Source organism: Phocoena phocoena, chromosome 3 (assembly GCF_963924675.1).
Source record: "Phocoena phocoena chromosome 3, mPhoPho1.1, whole genome shotgun sequence".
Lineage (NCBI taxonomy): Eukaryota > Metazoa > Chordata > Mammalia > Artiodactyla > Phocoenidae > Phocoena > Phocoena phocoena.
Window position 1 is genome coordinate 153,806,677 of NC_089221.1, and position 24,616 is coordinate 153,831,292.

The 24,616-nt window shown below is 46.0% G+C and overlaps 1 protein-coding gene across 1 annotated transcript; it reads right to left on the reverse strand.

Moving 5' to 3' along the window:
* Positions 1 to 297: 297 nt before the first annotated feature.
* Positions 298 to 24,446, reverse strand: PHYKPL (5-phosphohydroxy-L-lysine phospho-lyase). The gene is made up of 12 exons (XM_065874771.1): positions 24,388 to 24,446; positions 23,212 to 23,330; positions 22,552 to 22,711; positions 19,227 to 19,301; positions 18,369 to 18,456; positions 18,175 to 18,291; positions 16,560 to 16,642; positions 16,080 to 16,305; positions 3,851 to 4,005; positions 3,369 to 3,458; positions 1,367 to 1,497; positions 298 to 347 (listed from the first exon to the last, which is right to left on the reverse strand). Exons 1-12 carry the CDS (start codon positions 24,444 to 24,446, stop codon positions 298 to 300), a joined length of 1,353 nt encoding a protein of 450 aa, XP_065730843.1.
* Positions 24,447 to 24,616: the final 170 nt, after the last annotated feature.

The window sequence follows — 24,616 nt, forward strand, 5'->3', positions numbered from 1 at the left end:
CTGCCAGAAGCTCTCCCGTGGAGGAACCTGCTGGAGAAGGGAGGAAGTAGCTTTATTCTTTGCTCAGCCATCAAATGCAAACTCAAGTACTTTGGAGATTTTTCAGGGGTGGGGGATGGGGAGAGCCCAAGGCAGCCAGAGCCTCCCAGTATTAAAACTAACCTGTGGGAAGGGGACATCACTTGGAACAAGAATGTTGAAGGAGCTACTAAATGGGTGGTAAGGAACCCAGTTCTGGTTCTCTAGGAACAAGAAGTAAGGCCACTTACCTAGAAGACACCCCTCAGCAGAGCTGCCTCAGGGCTGGAGCCTCAGTGTCTTGCAACTTCTCACTTTCTCTTCCATGTCTGAAAAAGATGGTCAACCTTTCTCCTCTGCTAAAGACTTCTGCCTTCAGTGTCCAGGCTTCTTGGATGGCAGTGTGGAGACTGGGCCCACTGGCCTGTCCAAGCCCATTGTCCCACCCTTTACCCCTGTGTACAGGCCACCACAGGGTCAGCAACAATTTCCCAAGAGGACAAAACCAGCCCTCAGATTTCCTGAGGCTTCCAGGCTCAACTGAAGTCCCTTCTATACAGTAACTCCAAGCCAGTTCTGTGCCCAGTCAGCTTTTCCTCCGCAGGCTTCCCGAAAATACATTCCCTTCCCCCAGCAGGTTCCTTACCACTTCCAGTTGTGTCTAGTAGGGACTGGCCTTAGCTCTAGAGACCTGGTGACCACAGTGAAATAGCCTGGGGGTGGGCTGGGGGTGGTTGTAGCTGGGCTGCTTTGATCTCTATCAGGAAGATAGCATTTTGCCTATTTTGGGGTCCCCCACTGAGCTCTGTACATGGCAACATCGCCTCAGTGCATGATGTGTCCAATTTGGTAATTACAGATTTCCTTGTAAGTGGATTTAGAGGAGAGTTTGACTTTCCTAAATGATAAGGAATGTGCAGAGGGATTTCATTTTGTGTTGAATCAGTCCAGGGTGCAAATCTCATTTCAGCCGCTTAGCAGCTGAAGAAAGCAAAGCTACTGCCACCTACATCTCAGGGAGGCTTTAAGGACACAACGGAACCTCCTACTAGTTCCGATAGTTGGGCTTAAAAGCCCAGCCCTACTTCCCTTGTCCTGCATGCCACACTGGTGCCTGCCCAGGCAGGATGGGTGGTGGCTCATTTCCCATCTACCCAGGGCTCAGATTTTTGGGGGGCACAGGCAGGAATAGGGGAGGCCTCCACTTCAGCTCCCTACTCCCTGCACTGTTCAGAGGACACCTGGCTCAGCTGTGGCACCCCTGTCCCTGGGCATGCTGGGAGGTCCTAGCTCCAGGCTGGGTTGTAGAGACACAGTTATCAGCTGCCCCTTGGGTCTCCAGGCTCACCTGTCAGGATGGCATCCAGCTTTGCGACCACGTGTCGTGCGTTGTCCAAGCTGAAACACATCGGGGGCTTGAACTTCAGGACATTCCTTCCAGGGCCGTCGGTGCTCAACAAAATGTAGTTTTCTTTCAGCCTGCAAGGATAGGACACAGCAGGGCCTGCTGCCCACCAGCCAAGGGCACTTCACATGGGCCTTTCAGACCTTCCTCAGCCTGGCTTTGGCCTCGTGGGTGCGACTCCAGCCACACTGCCCTCAGAACCTTCCATAGGCCAGTTCCCACCAGGATACAGCACTGGCCACCCCCTGCCAAACTCCTGCCCAACTTTATGGCCCAGCATCAGAGGCCCCTGTCTGGGGTGCCCTACATCTGGCCCTGAGCCTGCTGCCTGCCACACCCCCCCCCCCCCCCCCCCCCCCGCCCCAAGCAGGGGTCTTGCTTCATCCATCCCTGGAGCCCCAGTTGAAGCCGAGATTGGCCACGGGGCTACAATGTGGACAGCAAGAGTCCTTGCATTTTTCATTTTAACATGGTTTATATGACATTGTATGGTTTACTTTTTATATGGAAAGTGTCCAACATTCACAAAGAGAGTAGTACAGTGAATCCATGGAGCCCTCACCTAGCTTCTAACTTCCCTGCCAACCCTTTCTCTACTCTGCCCCCAGGTTATGTTGTAACCCCAGACAGGACTATCCAGTTTTAATTTCCAGTTCTTTTTGGAAGTTATTTAACATCATCATTGGTATCTAATAATTGTTTTTAATATTCCACATTTACACTTTTAACCTAGGAAGGTATTTTGGCCTCTGAGAGAAGGGGTCTGATGTGACTGTATTTACACTCTCTCTGACCCCGCACTCTCATTCTTTTTTATTTATTCCTTTTATGTAAGTCTTGTCAGGAGCAGGGTGTCCTCAGCCTGCCTCTGGCTCCTTTCTCGCATCCCAGTCTTCCTGGCACTGACAGCATCTGTGCTAGAAAGATCAGGTTCTGGACTTTAAATCCAGCTCTGCCTTTAGCAGGGTGACTGCCACTGAAACACCGTTCCACCTGGTTCCTGTTTCTTCACTGAACTGGAGAAACCACAGGGGTGGTTATAAGGTGGAGGAGGTCAGGCTTGGCTGAGGATCTGACTCCCTCCTTCCCACAGACCCTCCTGAATTTCTGAGTCTTGAGGCTCCCTGGGGGAAGGGGTGGGTGAGCTGGTGGATGTGCTCAACCAGCACAGAGAAGGCAGGGGCTGGGCAGCCACGCAGGAGGGGTCAGCTTCAAAAAACGTGTGGGGAGAACGATTTTTACATCAATACTGTTTACGTGAATTTGAAACAATGACACACATTTCACAACTTGAATAAGGACACGCATCAGACACTAGATGGGTTTTCCAAGGTGGGGGAAGGAGGTAGGAGTGAGGAATGGAAATAAAAAGGAAGTAACGAAACAAGAGGGGAAAGGGTCCTGTGGCTTCGGTCCTGCCTGGGGTTCAAGTGAAAGAACATGGGAACCAGAACTGGGAGCGAGGGCTCCTGAGTCCTGAGATGCTGAGTCATCCAGACACTCCCCACCCAGACAAGGAACAGGAGTCCTATTTGAAAACCCTCTAGGAATGGGGAGTCTGGTTCTGCCACAGCCTCAGGTGTGGCTCTGGAGAAGCTGCTTCCCTCGGGCAGCCTGGGGCTGTGAAATGCAGCATTGGGGCTGCCTGGGTCTGAGAGCTTCTGCAGCTTTGGCATTTTTGGCAGAAGTGTCTGCTCAGGCTGGGAACGGACCGCACCCATCTGAAGCCTTTGCTGCCAGGCACTGGGTACAGAGCTGATGGGGCCGCTTTCTCAGTCCGCAGAGCCCAGTCAAAGGGGTGCACAGGTTGGCAGCCCTCTAACCCAGAGGCTAAAGGCCACCTCCTTCAGTCAACCCTGTGTGGGCCCAGCGTGCCTGGGAGAGGCAAGAGGGGAGCTCTTTCCCAGTCAGGGCCGTAGAAACAAGCTGTTTCAAGAAAAAATACCTGGACACCACATAGTCAGCCTCTTCGGTTGCTGGCATCCTTGTGGCCTCATCTTTGATCAGATCCACACCAATGAAGAGCCCAACGCCCCTGGAGCAGAAGGTGACATCTCAGGAGGCCAGGCCTGAGGGACCATGGTCCTTGCTCTCACCCTCTGCCTGGGCCTCAGCCAAGCCCCTGTCAGAAAGCCCACTCAGCCTCCTGGGGAGGTGGAGAGCTGTAGGAACCCTTGGAGGGTGCTAAAACAGTTCCAGGAAGTAACTGTGATGGTGAGGGGCCCTCAATGTGGATAGAGGAAAGTTTGATCCTGGCTTCACCCCCCTCCTCCCTCCAGAGGTGCCATCTTGGGCAGTAGCACCTGTAGGTGCTTCAGTTCCTCTGCGGAGTGGAGATAAAAGTTCCCACCATCCCAGGTGGTGATGAAGTGAATGAAGGAACCACACCAGGCCCCTGGCAGGTGGTGACGCTACCCTGAGCCTCACCTGATGTCCCCAAGGATGGGATGTTTGGCTTTCTGCTGTCCAAGGAGCTCCATCAGGAGGCTGCCCACAGAGGCAGCATGAGCCTGCAGCTGCTCCTTTTCCAAGACATCCAGGACGGCCAGCCCCACAGCACAGGACACTGGGCTGCCCCCAAACTGAGCCAGGGGACAAAGAGCATGTCAGGTGCTCAGCAGAGTGGGCCATGGCCCAGGGACTGTGAAGGGCAGCAGAACTGCCACACACAGTGCAAGGGCAGTGATGAGCACAGGCCTGAACCCCTCAGGGCTCAGCATGCTGGGCAGTAAATGGGGTTCTTCTGAGTCCCCCATGGGCTGTCCCATCTTTCCAGGTGCTAATGTGACTGTAATCCAGGCCAAGTACCCCCAGGGGTGCAATAGGATCCCCAAGAACATGCAAAAATCAGAGGAGAGGATGTACTGGGCATTCCCACACAGCTGATTTTGTCAAAAGGCTTCAGGGCCCCATCTCATGGACTGGACCCAGACCCACTGCATTGCACTGCCCATCACCTCTTTCAAGGAGGGTCAAGAGCAGCATGCCAGAGCCACACCCAGGAAAAGTCACTCTGTGGTTCCAGCTCACAGCTCTGCTGGCTGAGCCCAAGGCAGATTTTAGGGCGCAGACCACAAGCTGCCTGTGAGCCAAATGCGGCCTGAGGATTCATTTTGTTTGGCTTGTGTGGCATAATTAAAAGTTTTGAATTAGGTGCTAATGTCTTAAGAGACTTAACACAAAAATATGTCTGACTTAAAACAAACCTAGCCTATCTGGCTACATTGGCACTACCTGTCCCCTTCAGGCACCCTGAGTGCTTTGACTCACTTCCTCCACCTGGCCCTGCAGGTGTCTGAGGACCTGCATTGCAGAGAGTCAGAAGGAAGGGGTCTCCTGCAGACCATCTTTTTTTTTTTTTTTTTTTTTAAACTATAGCTTTAAAAAACCACAAAACTTTATTGAGGTATAGTTTACATACAATACACTGCATATATTTAAAATGTATGTAGTTCAGTGTGACTTGACAAATGTATATACCTGTGGAACCTCCACTACCATGAAAATACAAAACATTTCCAGCATTCCCCAAAGTTCCTTGTGTTCCCACCCACTACTGGCCCAGGCAACCACTGACTCTTTCTGTCACTATAGTTTTGCCTTTTCTGGAATGTCATGTGAATGGAATCACAAAATATGTAACCTTTTGTGCCTGGCTTCTGCGCAACATGTTTTTAAAATTCATCTATAATGTTGTGTGTATTGGTCGTTTGTTCATTTTATGGCTGCATAGTATTCCATTATATGGACACACTACAATTTGTTTATCCAAGTTCCCGTTGATAGACTCTTGGGGCTTATTTTGGTTTTGGGCTATTTACGAATAAAACTGTTATAAACATTTATAACAAGTCTTTCTGTTAACATACGTTCTCATTTCTCTTGGGTAAATACCTAGGAGTGGAACTGCTGGACAGCTTGATAAATATATATTTAACTATATAAAAAAGTGAAACTGTTTTCCAAAGTCGTACCATATTACATTCCCACCATTAGTCTATGAAATCCCAGTAGCTCCACATCCTCAAAAACATTTGGAATTGTTGCATTTTTTTGTGTGTGTGTGTGGTACGTGGGCCTCTCACTGTTGTGGCCTCTCCCGTTGCGGAGCGCAGGCTCAGCGGCCATGGCTCACGGGCCCAGCCGCTCTGCGGCATGTGGAATCTTCCCGGACCGGGGCACAAACCCGTGTCCCCTGCATCGGCAGGCGGACTCTCAACTACTGCGCCACCAGGGAAGCCCTGTTGCAGTTTTTAATTGCAGCCATTCCAATGGGTATGCAGTGGTATCCTGTAGACCATCTTGAAAATTTGCTTGCTTGTGATCATAAAAAGCTTCCTAGGTGATTTGCTGTGAGGCAGCTTTCTGATATGTCCAAAGCAAATTATGTGTGGGATGGACACAGGGGATGGATTGAGGCTATTTATTGCATATTATTATCAACTGTGAACTTGTTAAAAGGTCGTGTGTTCTACCCACAGCATCTTTGGTTTAGAATTGTGGCCTGGCCAAGATGCTGAACTAGCATAATAGATAACATAGTTATCTGTTCTGAACTAGTTCAGAAAAGGCAATATACAAACAACAACAAAAAGCATGAACAACAAACCATGAGGAGGGAAAATGATTTCCAATGTTGCCACGTTATATTATTTAAAAATGTCTAGTTCTCAACAGATAATTATGAATCATGAAAAGAAAGAAGAAAGCATGGCCCATATATGGGGTGGTGGTGGTGGCGGGTGTGGATACAATCAACAGAAACTGTTATGGAGGAAGCTCAGATGATGGCCTTATTAGACAAAGACTTTTTCTTTCTTTTTAGACAAAGACTTTAAATCAGATATTACAAATATGCTTAAACACTAAAGGAAACCATATCTAAAGAATTAAAAGCTAAGCATGAAAATGGCATCTTGCCAAATTTGGAAGATCAATAAAGAAATAGAAATTATAAAAAAGAACTAAATAGAAAGTCTGGAGTTGAAAAGCACTGTAGCCGAAATGAAAAATTAAGAGGCTTAACAGCAGATTTAATCAGGCAGATGAAAGAATCAGCAAACTTGAAGATATGTTGATTGAGACTGTCCAGTCTGAAAATCGGAAAGAAAAAAGAATAAAAAAAATGAACAGAGCCTCAGAGACCTGTGGGACACAAGCATACCAACATATGCAAATAAGAATTCCAGAAGGAGAGGAAGGGGCAGAAAGAATATCTGAAGAAACAATGGTCTAAAACTTACTAAATTTGACTAAAAAAACACCCCAACAACAATCTAAACATCCAAGGAGCTCAATGAACTCCAAGTAGAATAAACAAGTTTCATACCTAGACAAAACATAACCAAGGTACTGAAAGACAAGAACAAGAGGGTGGGTAAATGGGTGAAGGTCGTCAAAGGTAAAAAAATTCCAGTTGTAAATAAGTCACAGGGATGTAAGGTACAGCATGGTGACTATAGTTAATAATACTGGGGACTTCCCTGGTGGTCCAATAGTTAAACTCTGTGCTTCCACTGCAGGGGGCTTGAGTTTGATCCCTGGTCGGGGAACTAAGATCCCATGTGCTGCACAGCGCTGCCAGAACAAACAAGCAATACTGTATTGTATATTTGAAAGTTATTAAGAGAGTAGACCTTAAAAGTTCTCATCACAAGAAAAAAAACTGTAACTTTACGGTGATGGATGTCAAGTAAACTTATTGTGGTTATCATTTTGCAATACATACAAATATTGACTCATTATATTGTACACCTGCATCTAATATAATGTTGTCTGTCAATTATAACTCAAAAAAAAAAGGACAAAGAGAGAATATTGAAATTAGCGAGAGAAGCAACTCATCATGTACAAGAGATTCTCAACAAGATTAATAGCTGATTCCTCATCAGAAACCCTAAAGGCCAGAAGGCAGTGGGATGACCTATTCAAAGTGATGAAAGAAAAATACTGTCAGTCCAGAATTCTCTATAAAGTAAAAGTATCCTTCAAAGATAAAGGAGACAGGAATTCCCTGGTGGTCCAGTGGTTAGGATTCTGTGCCAAGGGCCCGGGTTCAATCCCTAGTTGGGGAACTAAAATCCAACATCCCACAAGATGCATGGTGCAGAATAAAAAAGAAAGGAAAGAAAAGAAAGAATGAAAGAAAGAAAGAAGGAGAAAGAAAGAAAAGAAAAAGAGAAGAAACTAAGGTAGTTCTAGATAACGAAAAAACTGAAAAAAATTTGTCAGCAGCAGATCTACTTTACATGAAATACTAACAGTATTTCTTCAGGCTGAAATGAAAGGACATCAGACGTAAATCAAATCCACATGAAGAAATAAAGAGCACTGGTAAAGACACAAGTAGGTTGAAAGCAAGAGAGTGAAGGTATGCCATGCAAACAGTAACCAAGAGAGCTGGTGTGGCTGTAGTAATATCAGACATAAAAGACTTGCAAGATTAAAACTGCTATTAGCAACACAGGAAAACATAATGATAAAAGAGTCAATCTATCAAAATGATATAACCACTACAAATACATATGTACTTAACAACAGAGCCCCCAAATAAGTAAAGCAAAAAATTAACTGAAAGGAGAACTACAGAATTCAATAAGAATAGTTGGAGAGTTCAGTCTCTCATTTTCAATAATAAACAACTAGGCCAACCAGGAAGTAGAAGGCTTGAGCAACACTATAAACCAACTAGATCTAATAGATATATACAGAACACTCCACTTCAAAAAAGCAGTATAAATACTCTTCTCAAGTGCACATGGAACATTCTCCAGGATAGACTATATATCAATATATTAGGCTATAAAACAAGTGTTAATATATTTTAAAAGTCTGAAATCATAGAAAGTATCTTTCTCACCACAGTGGAATGAAGCTAGAAATAAATAACAGAACACTGAAAAACTAAAAAACTATGTGAAAATTAAATAACATGCTTAAACAAACAATGGGTCAAAGAAGTCACAGGGAGATTAAAAAATATTTAGAGATAAATGAAAAAGAAAGCACAACATACCTAAACTCATGGGATGTGGTAAAAGTAATGCTTACAGAAAACTTCATGTCTGTAAATACTTCTGTTAAAAAAAAATCTCAAATGAATATTTCCACCTTAAAAAGTATAAAAAAGAAGAGCAAACTAAATCTAAAGCAAAAATAAAGGATAAAGACTACAGTGGAAATAAATAGAAAAACAATAGAAAAAAATCAACAAAACCAAAAGTTGATTGTCTGAGAAAATCAACAAAATTGACAAACGTTAGCCAGACTGACCAAGATAAAAAGAAGAGTCAAATTACTAAGATCAGGAATGAAGAGGACATATCACTGCCAATCTTATAGGAGTAAAAAGAAGTATAAGGGAATAATGTGAACTGTCTGTCAACAAGCTAGATAACTTAGATGAAATGAACAAATTCCTAGAAAGATAAAAAATACTGACACTGATTCGAGAAGAAATAGAAAATCTGAATAGACCTGTGGCAAGTAAAAAGAATGAATTAATAATAAAAAAAACCCTCACAAAGCAAAGCCTAGAACCAGATGGCTTCACTGGTGAATTCTACCAAAATGTTGAAAGAATTATTACCAATCTTTCAGAAAGTCTTCCAGAAAATAGAAGAGGCATGAACACTTCCTGGATCATTTTTTTTTGCAGTACGTGGGCCTCTCACTGTTGTGGCCTCTAACGTTGCAGAGCACAGGCTCCGGACACGCAGGCCCAGCAGCCATGGCTCACGGGCCTAGCTGCTCCGCGGCATGTGGGATCTTCCTGGACCGGGGCACGAACCCGTGTCCCCTGCATCGGCAGGCGGACTCTCAACCACTGCGCCACCAGGGAAGCCCCTGGATCATTCTTTGAGGCCAGTATTACCCTGATACCAAAACCAGACAATGATATCCCAAGAAAACTATAGATCAGTATCTCTTAAGAACATAGATGTAAAAATCCTCAAAAATTACAATAGCAAACTTAATCTAGCAACATATAAAAAGGATTATACACCATGATCACGTGGGATTTATCTCAGCAATGTAAAGTTGTTTTGACATGTGAAAATCAAATAATGTAATAAACCATATTAATAGGATTAAGGACAAAAAAAATCACATGATCATTACAATAAACGAAGAAAAAGCATTTGATAAAACCCAACAGCCTTCATTATAAAAGCTCTCAAAAATTAGGAAAAAAGGGGAACTTCTTCAACCTGATAAAAGGCTTCTATGAAAAACTCACAGCTGATATTATACTTAACGGTGAAAGACTGAATGTTTTCCCCTAAGATTAGGAAGAAGACAAGATGTCTACTCTTGCCATTTGTAGTCAATATTGTACTGGAGGTTCTAGGGCAGTTAGGCAAGAAAAAGAAATAAAAGGCATTCAGAATGGAAAGGAACAAGAAAACCATTTCTATTCACAGATGACATAATTTGGTACACAGAAAATTCTACAGAATCTATAAAAAACTATTAGAGCTAATAAATGCATTCAGTAAGGCTGCATGATACAAGATCAATATCCAAAAATCAACTGTATTTCTGTACACCAGCAATGAAGAATCTTAAAGTGAAATGAAAAAAACAATTCAATTTATAAAAGCATGAAGAAGAATACAATACTTAGGAGTAAATTTAACAAAAGTAGTTCCAAGACTTTTACAGGGACTTCCCTGGAGGTCCAGTGGTTAAGACTCTGCGCTTCCACTGCAGAGGGTGTGGGTTCAATCCCTGATCAGGGAACTAAGATCCCGCATGTGGTGTGGCCAAAAAAAAAAGAAAAAGACTTTTACAATGAAAATTATGAACATGATTGAAAAACAAAGACCTCCATAAATGGACAGATATCTCATGTTTATGGATTAGAAGACTTAGTACTGTTAAGATGGCAATACTCTCCAAACTGATCTACAGATTCAATGCAATCTCTTATCAAACTCCAAGCTGCTTTTTTGGTAGAAATTGACAAGCTAATTATGAAAATTCATATTGAAATGCAAGGGACCCAGAATAGCCACAACAGTCTTCAAAAAGAAGAACAAAGACTGGGGGATTAACAGTTCCTGATTTCAAAACATACTACAAAGTAGAGTAGTCTAGACTGTGTGCAACTGGCAGGAGGATAGATTTTTGATCAGTGGGACAGAACTGGAAGTTTACAAATAAACCATTAAATCCATACATTTGGGACTTCTCTGGTGGTCCAGTGGTTAAAGAATCCACCTTCCAATGCAGGGGACGCAGGTTCAATCCCTGATTGGGGAACTGGAACTAAGATCTCACATGCCATGGGGCAACTAAGCCCACGTGCTAGATCTAGAAAATGCACACCACAACTAGAGAGCCTGCACACTGCAACTATTGAGGCTGTGTGCTGCAACGAAAGATCCTGCATGCCACAACAAAGATCCCGTGTGCTGCAACTAAGACCCAATGCAGCCAAAAAAAAAAAAAAAAAAAAAAAATCATGCATTTATGGTTGATTGATTTTTTTTAAAAATTCAGTTATTTAATTTTTGGCTGCATTGGGTCTTCGCTGCTGCACACGGATTTTCTCTAGTTGCTGAGAGCAGGGGCTACTCTTTGTTGTGGTGCGCGGGCTTCTCATTGCGGTGGCTTCTCTTGTTGCAGAGCACAGGCTCTAGGTGCGCGGGCTTCAGTAGTTGTGGCACACGGGCTTCAGTAGTTGTGGCTCGTGGACTCTAGAGTGCAGGCTCAGTAGTTGTGGCGCATGCACTTAGTTGCTCTGCAGCATGTGGGATCTTCCCGGACCAGGGCTTGAACCCATGTCCCCTGCATTGGCAGGTGGATTCTTAACCACTGCACCACCAGGGAAGCCCTGGTTGATTGATTCTTGACAAGGGTGCCAAGACCATTCAATGGGATAAGATATAATAAAGAACAGTCTTTTCAGCAAAAGGTGTTGGGACAACTGGATATCTATATGCAAAGTTAAGTAACTCTACCTCATACCATATTTAAAAACTAGCTCAAAATGGATCCAATACCTAAATATAACAATAAAAACTATAAAATTCTAGGAAGAAAACAGAGGTGTAAATCTTTATGACCGTTGATTAGGCAATGGTTTGTTAGCTATGACTCCAAAGTACAAGCAACCAAAGAAAAAATAAACTGGACTTCATCAAAATTAAAAACTTCTGTGCTTCAAAGGATACTACCGAAAAAGTGAAAAGACACCTCAAATAATGGGAGAAAATACTTACAAATTATGTATTTGGTAAGAATCTAGTATTTAGGATACATAAAGAACGCTTACAGGGCTTCCCTGGTGGCGCAGTGGTTGAGTGTTCTGCCTGCCGATGCAGGAGACACGGGTTCGTGCCCCGGTCTGGGAAGATCCCACATGCCGCGGAGCGGCTGGGCCCGTGAGCCATGGCCGCTGGACCTGCGCCTCCGGAGCCTGTGCGGGAGAGGCCACGGCAGTGGGAGGCCCGCGTACCGCAAAAAAAAAAAAAAAAAAAAAAAAAAAAAAAAAAAAATGCTTACAACGCAGCAAAAACAGACAGGTAACCCAATTAAAAAATTTGCAAAGGATATATTCTTTGGAATATATATGTCATATATAATGGGATACATATATATATACATACATATGTGTATATATATATATATATATATATATATATATATATATATATATATATATGGTCAATAAGCACATGAGAAGATTCTCAGCACCTCTAGCCATCAGGCAAATGCAAATCATAATGAGATACCACTTCACACTCACTAGGATGGCTATAATAAGAGAGAGAAAATAAATGCTGGAGAGGATATGGAGAAATTGGAACCCTCATACGTTGCATGTAAAGTGGTATAGCTGCTTGGAAAAACTTTGTCATTCCTCAAAAAGTTAAACTTAAGAGTTGCCATATGACCCAGCAATTCCACTCATAGGTAAGGCATACGCTCAAAAGAACTGAAAACACATTCCACTGAAGAATGGATAAATGAAACACGGTATACTCATACAATGGAACATTAATCATTCATAAAAAGGAATGAAAGACTGATTCATGCTATAACATGGATGAACCTTGAAAACATGCTACGTGATAGAAGCCAGACACAAAAGGTCACATATTGTGTGACTGCATTTATGTGAAATGTCAAGAACAGGCAAATCCATGGAGACAGAAAGAAGGTTAGTGATTGCCAGTACTTGTAGAGAAAAGGCAATGGGGAGTGATTGCTAATGGGTATGGAGTTGCTTTTTGGGGTGATGAAAATGTACAACAATGAAAATTAAGACAGTAATAATGGCTGAACAACTTGGTGAGTATACTATAAAAGACTGAATTGTACTTGAATTAAAAACCATTGAATTTGTATTTGAAAGAGTAAATTTTATAATATGTGAATTATATCTCAACTAAAAAAGAATCAGTGATTTCAGCGTTTTCAACAGCAACACTGCATGCAAGGTGACAATGGAATACACTTTTAAAAAAAATGAATCCATCAGCACTGACTTTATTTATTTAGGCCTGCTGCGTGGCATGCAGAATCTTAGTTCCCTGACCAGGGACTGAACCTGTGCCCCCTGGAGTGGAAGCGTGGAGTCTTAACCACTGGACAGCCAGGGAAGTCCCTGGAATATACTTTTACAGTAACTAGGACCTAGATTCTATTTTTGGCTAAAATAGTTAAATATGAGGGCCTGACACAAATACCCTTAGGCACAGAAGACCTCAGAAGGTTTGCAACATAAAGGCTTCCACTGAAAGGAATTTGGGATGAAATACTTGTAATACAGATACTTAAATAAAATAGGAAGGATTAAAAGACACAGAAAAGTATGGTAAGCTGAAATTATAAATTAAGATGCTAGCAACAGGCCTAAATACATCAATAGTTACGTTAAATTTAAAGTCATTACTTTGAAGTCAAATATTAACAGATTTGGGCAAAAACCCAAATTCTAGATATATGCTGGTTAAAAGAAATACACCTAAAGCATGAGCACACAAGGTTGAAAATAGAAGGGTAGAAAATAATACATTGGGTAATTGATAGTCAAAAGAAAGCTGACTTAGCTTTATAATATCAGATAAAATAAACTTTAAGACCAAAAACATTATTAGGAATGGAAACTATTACTCCATATAATAAAAGACTCAATTCTTGAGAAACTGCACAGCCACATGCAAAAGAATGAAACTGGACCACTATTTTACACCATACACAAAAAATTAACTCAAAATGGACTGAAGATTTGAATGTAAGACATGAAATCATAAAACTCCTAAAGAAAACATAGGCGGTAAGCTCCTTGACATTGGTCTTGGCAATGATTTTTTGGATTTGACACTTGAAAGCAAAGGTAACAAAAGCAAAAATAAACAAGCGGGACTACATAAAACTAAAAAGCTTTGCACAGCAAATCATCAACAAAATGAAAAGGCAATCAACTGACTGGGAGAAAATATTTGCAAATCATGTATCTGATAAGGAGCTAATATCCAAAATATATAAAGAATTCATGTAACTCAGTAGCAAAAAACAGAGCAATACAATTAAAAATTGGGTAGAGGGGCTTCCCTGGTGGCGCAGTGGTTAAGAATCTGCCTGCCAATGCAGGGGACACAGGTTCAAGCCCTGGTCCAGGAAAATCCCACATGCCACGGAGCAACTAAGCCCGTGCGCCACAACTACTGAGCCTGTGCTCTAGAGCCCACAAGCCACAAGTACTGAACCCATGTGCCACAGCTACTGAAGCCCCACTCGCTGCAACTAGAGAAAGCCGGCACACAGCAACGAAGACCCAACACAGCCAAAAATAAATAAATTAAATAAATAAATTTTAAAAAATTGGGTAGAAATCTGAATAGACATTTTTCCAAAGAAGACATACAGATGGCTAACAGGTACACGAAAAGGTGCTCAACACCACTAATCGTCAGGGCAATGCAAATCAAAACCACAATGAGATGTCACCTCACACCTGTTAGAATGGCTATTATCAAAAAGACCAGAAATAACAAGTGCTGGCAAGGTTGTGGAGAAAAAGGAATCCTTGTGCATTGTTGGTGGGAATGTACATTGGTGCAGCCACTATGGAAAACAGTGTGGAAGTTACTCAGAAAACTAAAAATAGAACTACCATGTGATCCAGCAATTCCACTTTGGATATTTATCTGAAGGAACTGAAAATACTATCTTAAAGAGCTATCTGCACCCCTACAGTCATGGCAGAATTATTTACAATAGCCAAGATATGTGTCTGTTGATTGATGAATGGAATGTATATATATAAAATTCAGCCCTAAAAAAGAAGGAAATCTTGCCATTTGCAACAAGATGCTTTCATAACTTGAGGGCATTATGCTAAGTGAAATAAATCTGACAGAGAAGACAAATACCATATGATTCCACTTATATGTGGAATCTAAGAAAACCAAAAACCAAACACCCAAAAAACCCTGAACTTTTAGATACAGAGAACAGATTGGTGATTGCCAGAGGTGGGGGTGGGCAAAATGGGTGAAGGGGGTCGAAAGGTACAAACTTTCAGGTATAAAATAATTAAGTCCCAGGGACGCATAGTGACTGTAGTTAATAATACTGTATTGTATGCTTGAAAGCTGCTAACAGATCTTAAAAGTTCTCATCATCATAAGAAAAAAAAAATTGTAACCATGTATGGTGATGATGTTAACTAGAATTATCGTGGTGATCACCATATATATATATATATATATATATATATATATATACATTCACACATATATATACACACACACACACATATATACATACACACACACACAAGTACTGAATCAGTACGTTGTACACCTGAAATCAATATAATGTTATATGTCAATTATACCTCAATCAAGAAAAAGATTCAATTCCCAATGAACATACAGAAAAAAAAAAACATATATACTGGGAATTCCCTGGCAGTCCAGTGGTTAGGACTCCATGCTTTCATTGCCGAGGGCACAGATTCAATCCCTGGTTGGGGAACTAAGATCCTGTAAGCCAAGCAGCGTGGCCAAAAAAAACCCAAAAGTATATATATATATACTACTTAATATTATTAAGTAATATATGTATTACTTAACAGCCTCACAATATATGAAGCAAAAATTAACAGTATTACAAGAAAAAAATTGATCATTTTTCATCATAGTGTGAGATTTAAACACACAGTTCTTAATTATTAGTAGGTTAAGTAGGAAAAAAAAAAATCCAGTAAGAATACAGAAGATTCAAACAACACAATTAACAAGTGTGACCTAAGAGACATTCAGGGAGTCTGGCAAACAACATTTAGAGAACCCACAATTTCCCAAGGACATGTAGAACAATCACGTAAAACAACACATTTTACAGAATAAGTATCAAAAGAATAAGTGGCAGTAAGTCAGAGGTTAACAAAAAGATTTGAAAAAACTAGAATTGAATGATAATGCAGTGGTTCTCAAACTTTCGGTCTTAGAATTCCCTTACACTCTCAAAAACTTGTGAGGAAGCCAACGAGCTTTTGTTTATATGGGTTATATCTATTTGTATTTACTGTAATATTTACGATAAAACAACTATATTTACAAAAAAATTAGTGAGTAGTAGTGGCCTTGTTTGTACAGAAGCCACCATGGTGCTTCCTGGCCCTGGAGCCTTCACTCACCGTGTTGAAGTACTCGACGCCGGTGGCTTCAAATGCCCTCGCCACAGCATGTGTTGTGGCCACACAGGCTACAGGGTGGCCATTGCCAATAGACTTGCCCATGGTGACAATGTCGGGGACAAAGTCTTCCCCCTGCAGCTGGAAGGCCCAGAAGTGCTTGCCTACTCGGCCAAAGCCCACTTGAATCTCGTCTGCAACAAAGACCCCTCCGGCCCTGCGGATGTGCCTGTGGCAGAGGACACACGGCTGATGGGGGACTGTGGTGAGAGGGAGGAGACCAGGAGCTGGGTCTTGGGACTCTGAATCCTGGCTTTGCCAACAGTAAGGTGGGGACCTCATGCAGATAGCTGGCCTTCTTGGAGCCACTATTTCTTCAGGGGCTTTGTCTGACAATTCTGGCAGGAATTGCCAGGCTGAGGTTGGAATTTGGAACAAAGGCTGGCAAACCCCACCCTGGGGCAGCCTCTCCCACCTACTCACCCTGCCACTTCTGGGAAGTAGCCAGCAGGAGGAATGATCTGCCCTCCCACACTGGGCAGAGACTCGGCAAAGAACGCTGCAATCTGTGGAGGAGAAGGGAATGGCACTGCGGAGGGGCTGAGCTTCAAGCTGAGCACGTCCGCTGATGCTCAGTGCTGGCTCCAAACATGATGAGTTACTGTCCGCACTGTGCCCCCACTTTGGGCTCCACATCACACCTGAGGGTCTGTGATGTAGCTTTTTCAGGACTTGAACCAATTCTTACCACCTGGATGCCTCCAGACCCCCTGTACTTAGCATGCTCCAGATGAAATCCAGACTTCTCCCCCATAAGCGTGTTCCTTCCCTTCTCCCATATGGTGAGTCCCATCCCTCCCAACTAGGACAGAAATCTGGCCCCATCCTTGATCCAGCCACCTTCTTCATCTATCAGTCAGCACAGCCTCTGACTCTATCCCTGTAACATCGTTGCACCCACTCCTTCCCCTCCCCGCTGGATACTCCTGCCTCCTGGCAGACCTGCCAGTTTCTGCCTTGGCCTCCTGCCTTCTAACTGGACACCTCTTCCAATCCATCCTCCACTGGCCACCAGGGTGATGCCTCAGTGTAGACACTGAGCTCATCACTGTCCTGTTTAAAACCCTTCACTGACCCTTTTGCTTATAGCAATGACTGTGTTCTGCCTTGGAGCTGCTTCAGAGGCTACTGCTGGGATGAAGGAAGGACTGACGGGATGGGAAACCGGTCACCCACCCATGCTGCCACCACAGGAATCTCTTTTTTGGTTTTATATAAGTAGGTGCAGAGCATTGGAAATGCATGGGCCAGGCTTCCTGGATCTGGCTCTGCCAACCTTTCTGGCCTGTCTTTGCTATATATCCTGTGTTCAGCTGTCACTCCTTCAGCAAAGCCTTCTAGAGAGCCCTAATACCAATCACCAGCTGCCTCCCCTCTACTGCTGCCGTGGCTGCTGCTCTTCCAGGGTATGACGTATCTCTCCTGTCTCTGCCCCACAATCCATCTCTACTACACCGCCCTGGGTGGGTCTCCCCATTGCTCACTCGGGCCAACAGGGCCTCCTCATGTCACCTGCCCTCAGACTGGCCCCATTCAACTGCATCCCCTGGTCCTATTACCTTCTCTCTTAAAACTCTACAAAGGTCTCCCATGGCCTCTAGCCCCTCAGCTAAAGGGGCACTTGCAGTCCGCGGGCCTATGGTCCTGCCTGCTTCTCTAGGTTCATCTCCTGCCGGCTCAGCCTGGCCCCATACTCACATGGTTCGTGCACAGGCCGCCGCTCTGTTGAGGATGCCTTTCCTTGTCTACCCCGACCCCACCTTGAATGGCTAACTCCTACTCACCTTATATTACTAAAATCAGGCAGCACCCCCTCCACGGGCCCACCATCACACACACCCCAGTCCAGCTTGGGCCCCTGGAGTCCAGTAACGCCCAGGACATATCTCTACCTAAACTCTCTGCTGAGCACTTAATCCCGCTACTAGACTCCCAAAGGGCAGGCCCTGGTTCCAATTTCTCTCAGGGTTCCCAAGATCCAGTCCAGGGCTGGCAACATTTGCTGTTTGCTGGACCAGACCTGCGTGGATGTGGTTACCTTCCTGCCCTTCTCCTGTGCGCTGCCGACCACACGTTTCACCTCACTGGCATAGGCCACAGCTGGATTGGGGTGGTCCTCCCGGTAGGGGCCCCGGTAAGTGTCTGGGAGAGGTGCCTGTGGGGAGTGACAGCACCATGTCATCCAGGCTGAGGTGCAAGCACCGGCCTGTTGCCCATTTGAGCAGTGCATACCACGTGGACCCACTCCTTCTGGCCATCCAGGTCCCGGAACTTGTAGGGGCTGATGTCGATCAGGGAGCTCAGGTGACCATGATAAGCACTGGGAAGGAGAAGGGAGAGTGGGCTCAGACCCAGGTGGCATGTACTCCCTGGCCTGGCCCTGACAACTGTCTATTCACCTCAGGAAACACTCAGGGAAGACCAACCTTTCAGACACAGCCTGAGTCCTAGGGCCAGGAACGAGCACAGGCCTTGGAGTCAGCAAGCCTTCCTCCAAGGCCACTTACTAGCTATGTAACGGTGGCTAATCGTTAAAATCTTTGGGCTCAGTTCCCTCCTCTGTAAAGTTGGGGGGGGGTGTTTCTCCTTCATGGTTGTAATGAACCTTAAATGTGATAATGCTCTAACCCTGGGCCTGGGTCTTGTGCACAGCAGATACTCAGTACAATGGGAGCTACTGTTGGAATATTTTTTAATTTTATTTTTTTAATCTTTTGGCCGTGCCACACGGCATGTGGGATCTTAGTTTCCCGACCAGGGATCAAACCTGCGCCCCCTGCATTGGCAGTGCAGAGTCCTAACCACTGGCCCACCAGGGAAGTCCCTACAACAGTTTTAATACCTAATATGTGGGACCAACTCTCACCACCTTATAAAGCATTCTCTGCTCCCCAGAAGCTGCCACCACAGAAGAGACACCTGGGGGAAAGAGCCGCCTGGTGTGTGTGTGTGTGGGGTGTCTCTGTGGCCAGGTCCTCATGATCCTCTCCAGGCCCAGGCCCCTCATCTTTCCTGCCCAAGGCACCCAAAATCAGAGCCTCACTGATCCCCAATAAGCAGCAGGCCCACGCTTCTGGAAATGGCACTTACTGATCTAATACCACCACGTCCCAGTGTCCTGTGTATTGGCGCGCCAGCCTCAGGGCCAGGTCGTTGGCTTCTGACCTATGACAGAAAAAGTGGATACTGCTTGGACAGCTATCCAAGGGCTTTCCCTCCAGGATCACTGCTTTCTACAGAGAAACCTGGAGGGAAGGAAGAGCCCTTCCAGCAGCAAGAAGATTCTTAGGACACCATTCATTAGTCATGCACTTATTCATTCAGTAAACATTTATCAAATGCCTTCAATGTGCTAGGAGCTGGGGGTGAAAATAGTTAAGTAAAACAGGCAGGCTCTGGCCCTCCTGGAACTTACATTCTACTATGTGTAACGAAAGCCAAAAAACAAAGACAGAATGATCATTTGGTAAGTGCTACAATGGACACAGGGTACCGAGAGAACCAGGTGGGGCCCTACCTTAGATAAGGGGTGTTATGGGATGAATCGTGTCTCCCCAAATTCATGTGTTGAAGCCCTAACTCCCAGTATCTCAGAATGTGATTGTATTTAGAGACAGGGCCTTTAAAGAGGTGATTAAGTTAAAATGAGGCCATCTGGGTGGCCTTAATCCAATACAACTGGTCTCTTTGTAAGAAGACATTTGGACACACAGAGAGACAACCGGGGGTGTGCATGCTCCGAAGAAAGGCCATGTGAAGACAGTGAGAAGGTGGCCACCTGCAACCGAGGAGAGAGGACTCAACAAAACCAAATCTGCCAGCAACTTGATCTTGGATTCTGACTTCCAGAACTGTGGGACAATAAATTTCTGTTTAAGCCACCACGTCTACAGTATTTTGTTACGGCAGCCAGAACAGACGAAGGCCACACCTGTAGTCCTGAGGGTGAAGTTCCTAGGCAGAATGAGCAGCACACACAAAGACCTTGTGAAGGAAAATTGCTCAGGGAACCACAAGAAGACAAGGGAGGCCAGGGGCAGCATGAGAGAGGAAGTGGGGAGATAGGCAGGGCTGCAGAAGGAGCCTGGATTTTCTTCTCAGTGCCATGTGAAGCTACTGAAAAGTTTTAATCAGAGAAGGGACATGATTCAGCTCCCATATGAGGAGGAAGCCTCTCTGTGTATATAATGGAGTAGAAGGGAATTAAAGTGCAAGTGAGGAGACCTAGAAGGACATGAAGGTGAGAGCAGGTGGTGACCACGCAGAGAGAGGTGAATGGAGTTAGGAGACAACCTGGAGACAGACAAGGCAAGCCTGATGCAGGACTGGGAGGAGGGTGCGTTTCTACCTTGAGCAGAGGCGCAGACGGTGCTGGCATTTGCCAGGACAGATAGGGTGAGGGAGGGCCGGTCTTCTTGGGAAAGTCTGGGGTAGGTGCCTGAGAATGTCAGGGAGAGCCAGTGCCATGGTCCCACACCAGGTGTTAGCGAAGACAATTCTTTCTTTTCTTTTTTTTAAAAATATATATATTTATTTATTTATTTATTTTTAGCTGCATTGGGTCTTCGTTGCTGTGCACGGGCTTTCTCTAGTTGCAGCAAGCGGGGGCTACTCTGTTGTGGTGCGAGGGCTTCTCATTGCGGTGGCTTCTCTTGTGGAGCATGGGCTCTAGGCATGCGGGCTTCAGTAGTTGCAGCACGTGGGCTCAGTATTTGTGGCTTGTGGGCTCTAGAGCACAGGCTCAGTAGTTGTGGCTCATGGGCTTAGTTGCTCTGTGGCATGTGGGATCTTCCCGGACCAGGGATAGAAGCCGTGTCCCCTGCACTGGCAGGCGGATTCTTAACCACTGTGCCACCAAGGAAACCTGACGATCAACTCCTGATGTCTTTTGGACAGGTGATGTTAGACCTGTTCCAAAGTCAAGTGGGCAGTTAGAACCTTGAGGCTGGAACACATGGGAAACATCTGGGTTTAAGATACAAATTTGGGGGACTTCCCTGGTGGTCCAGTGGTTAAGACTCCACACTCCCAATGCAGGGGGCCCGGGTTCGATCTCTGGTCAAGGAACTAGATCTCACACGTCGCAACTAAAGATCCTGCATGCCGCAATGAAGATCCCACGTGCTGCAACGAATTCCTGGCACAGCCAAATAAATAAATAAATTTTAAAAAGATACAAAGTTGGGAGTCACCAGCATGTGGATGATATGTAATACACGGGAATGGATGAGGTAAGGAAGGCAGAGGGCTCAGAGAGGACCAGCCCTGAGGAATAGAGTAGGAAGAATCAGCATAGGAGACAGGGGGAGTGGCCAGAAGCTGGCAGAAAACAAGAAGCGTGAAATGTTCTGGAAGCAAGACCAGAAAGCATTTCCAGAGAGAGTGGTAACTCTGGCAATATTACTGAGAAACAGGAAGACAAAGGCAGCAAAGAGACCAGGTCCCCCCTCTGTTTCTATGCCTCATAATTCTCTGTACTTTTCTCTCCCAGGCACACTGGGCTGGTTCTGTGTACACGCCATCATCTGCCATTTCTGCCTCCACTGCTACTCCCAGTGTAGCATAACCTATCACCGGTCACTAAACTGGTGCCTAATGGTGTCCATTCTTGCTTTCCTCCAGTCCTGATGATACCACTTACCTGATTAAAACCCTCTGATGGCTTCCCAATGCTCTTGGGATACACAGATTCCTCACTTGACCAATAAAGCCCTGGGTGATGGGCCCTGCCTCCCTCTCCAGTGTCCCCAGGCTCCCACCCTCTGCCCTCCCTCACTGGCTGCCTTTCAGCTCAAGTGCGCTGGGGTGCAAATATTCTTCCTGCCATAGGACCTCTGTACAGGCTGTTCTGTGTGGTGACCTTGACAAGAACACTTCCAATGGAGCGGGCAGCACCCTACCTTCCTCCTCATCTAGCTATCCCCTAGTCAGCTCTTAGCCTAACATCACTTCTTCAGGGACACCTTCCCCGACCCTCTCAGAGCAGGCCAGGTCACCCCACTGCTTCTATGCCTCATTATTCTCTGTAGTTTTCCTCCAGAAAATGATTCCTCTTTGTAATTTTGTATTTCTTTGAAGCATCTTTGATGTTTCTGTTCCTTACAGAGCAGGGATTTTGGCTGTAGCTCCCAGCACTGTGCCTGTGTATGCATAAAGCAGAAATAAAGGAACATATTACCTTGGTAAACCCCAACAATGATCTTAGAAGAGAGGTAATGGCACTCCTTACAAAGAGAACAGGAAAGTGGATCTGACAGAGAAGCAGTGGGGCCTGCAGCTAGGAAGTGTGGGTGCCTGGCCCACTGAGGGCTGCCTCTCCCCACACTCCGTCGGCTACACAATGCTATGCCCATGTGAGCAAATCTCTCCATTGTTGTCTCATCCTTTTGCTGGGGGCTGGCCACAGTGCACTTACCCAGAATTCAGGAAATAAAATACACAGAGCTTCTCCGGTAGGGTCTCGGACAGCCTCTGTGCGTAATCCACGATGTTGTCGTGCAGGTACCGGCTGTTGGTGTTGAGCACCTGGTTCTGTTCATGTGCTGCTTGGACCACGAGAGGGTGGCAGTGCCCAACTGCAAGAGGGCCACCTCCATCACACAGCCGGCCCCACTCAGCCAATCCCTCCGGGCCTCTCCCAGCCCCAATCTGTGAACCCAACTAAAGGAGATGCAGTTATAGAGGCAGAGGTACAGAGGAAAGACGGGAGTCTGAAGACAGAGGGGGTGAGACAGAGGTGCCACTCTGGAAAGGGAGACCTAGAAAGGAGTCCCTGAGATTCTGGCAGAAGGCAAAGTTCTCTGGCAGAAACCTGATCTCGAAAACCTATGCTCTTTTTTTTTTTTTTTAACATCTTTATTGGGTATAATTGCTTTACAATGGTGTGTTAGTTTCTGCTTTGAAACAAAGTGGATCAGTTATACATATACATATGAAAACCGGGTCTCCTCTGCACATGGATGCTGGCTAAGCAGAACCTGAGTTCTCTGTACCTCTCTGAACCTCAGGTTCACCCTTGGACCAGGTTCACAGTGTTGGCATGCTTTCCTGCCCCATCTTGAGGTATGATACTGACCGTGAGCCACATTGTTGATGCAATCGATGTATTCTGCCCCCTGTTCATCATACATGTATTGCCCTTGGCCCCGGACAATCTTAATAGGATCCTCAGGAAAAAAGAGTCTGCAGGAATTGCTGTGGGGACAACGAATGGACAGCCATGTCTGAAGACGGGAAGGGAGAAATCCATCCATCAGAGGCCTCCCCCTACCCTTTCCCAGTTTCTGGAAAGGACAAAAGCTTGAAGGGCAAGTTGTTGCGTCCCTGTCTCCACTCCCTCCCCCACTCCACAGGTGGCTGGAAAGGAGAAAAGGATGGGGTAAGAAGTTGCTAAAACAAACTGTTTCTTGGGCTTCCCTGGTGGCGCAGTGGTTGAGAGTCCGCCTGCCGATGCAGGGGACACGGGTTTGAGCCCTGGTCCGGGAAGACCCCACATGCCGCGGAGCAGCTAGGCCCGTGAGCCATGGCCGCTGAGCCTGCGCGTCCGGAGCCTGTGCTCCGCAACGGAGAGGCCACAACAGTGAGAGGCCCGCGTACCGCAAAAAACAAAAACAAATTGTTTCTTAAGTCATTTGAAGGCTATGTGGCTTCATTCATTCCCACATGTGCCCATTGAGTCGCTCGGGTCCCGGGAAAGGTGGCTGCTCCAGACCCACACGGGCTCCCTAAGGCAGTGTCTCTTTGCTGGTATGAGTGAGTAGGGCACCACCATTTGGTGGCTGGCTCTCGGCCCTAAACAAGTCCTTGCCCTCCAAGCCTGCTGCCCTGGTGGGGGCCAGCCCCAAGCTCTAGCCCAAGGCTGCCTCATGCCCCACGTCCCACCGACAGCCCCTCAGACACAGGTCAAGGGTAGACTTTCTCTAAGGCTGCCTGTGAGCCGACACCCCACCCCACCCTTCGTCTGGACTTTCAGCCCCTTCCTGGGTCACTCCCGAGCCGGGCCCAGGTCCGGAGGGCGGGCCACCACTGGGCGAGGTCCTCCCAGGAGCCCGGCTGCGGGAATGGATAAGACGCTGCGGGGGAGGCGCGGGATAAGACCGCCGAGACAGGCTGCGCGCGGCGGGGTCTCAGGGACCAGAGGCGCCGGAACAGGGATAGGTCGTGCGAGGCCGCGGGGGCTGGGGCCTGTAGGCTCGCGCCGGACGTGCGTGCCTTGTGCGCGGCTCCCCCCATCGCGTCGCCGTCTCGGTACCTGAGTAGCCGCCTCCTCAGGGCCAGAGTCGCGGCCTTCCCGCGCGTATCAGTGGCCATGGCGCCCGCCAGCACTCGCTCTGAGACACTGCGCGGAGGTCGGAGGTGGGGGTGGGGTGGTCCCGGCTCCGCCCAAGCCCCGCCCCCGCTGCGGGCCCCGCCCATGGCAGAGCGCGACTCGGAGCTACTGTTTGCCCCGCGGCCCCGCCCCCAGGTGGGCCGTTTCGAGT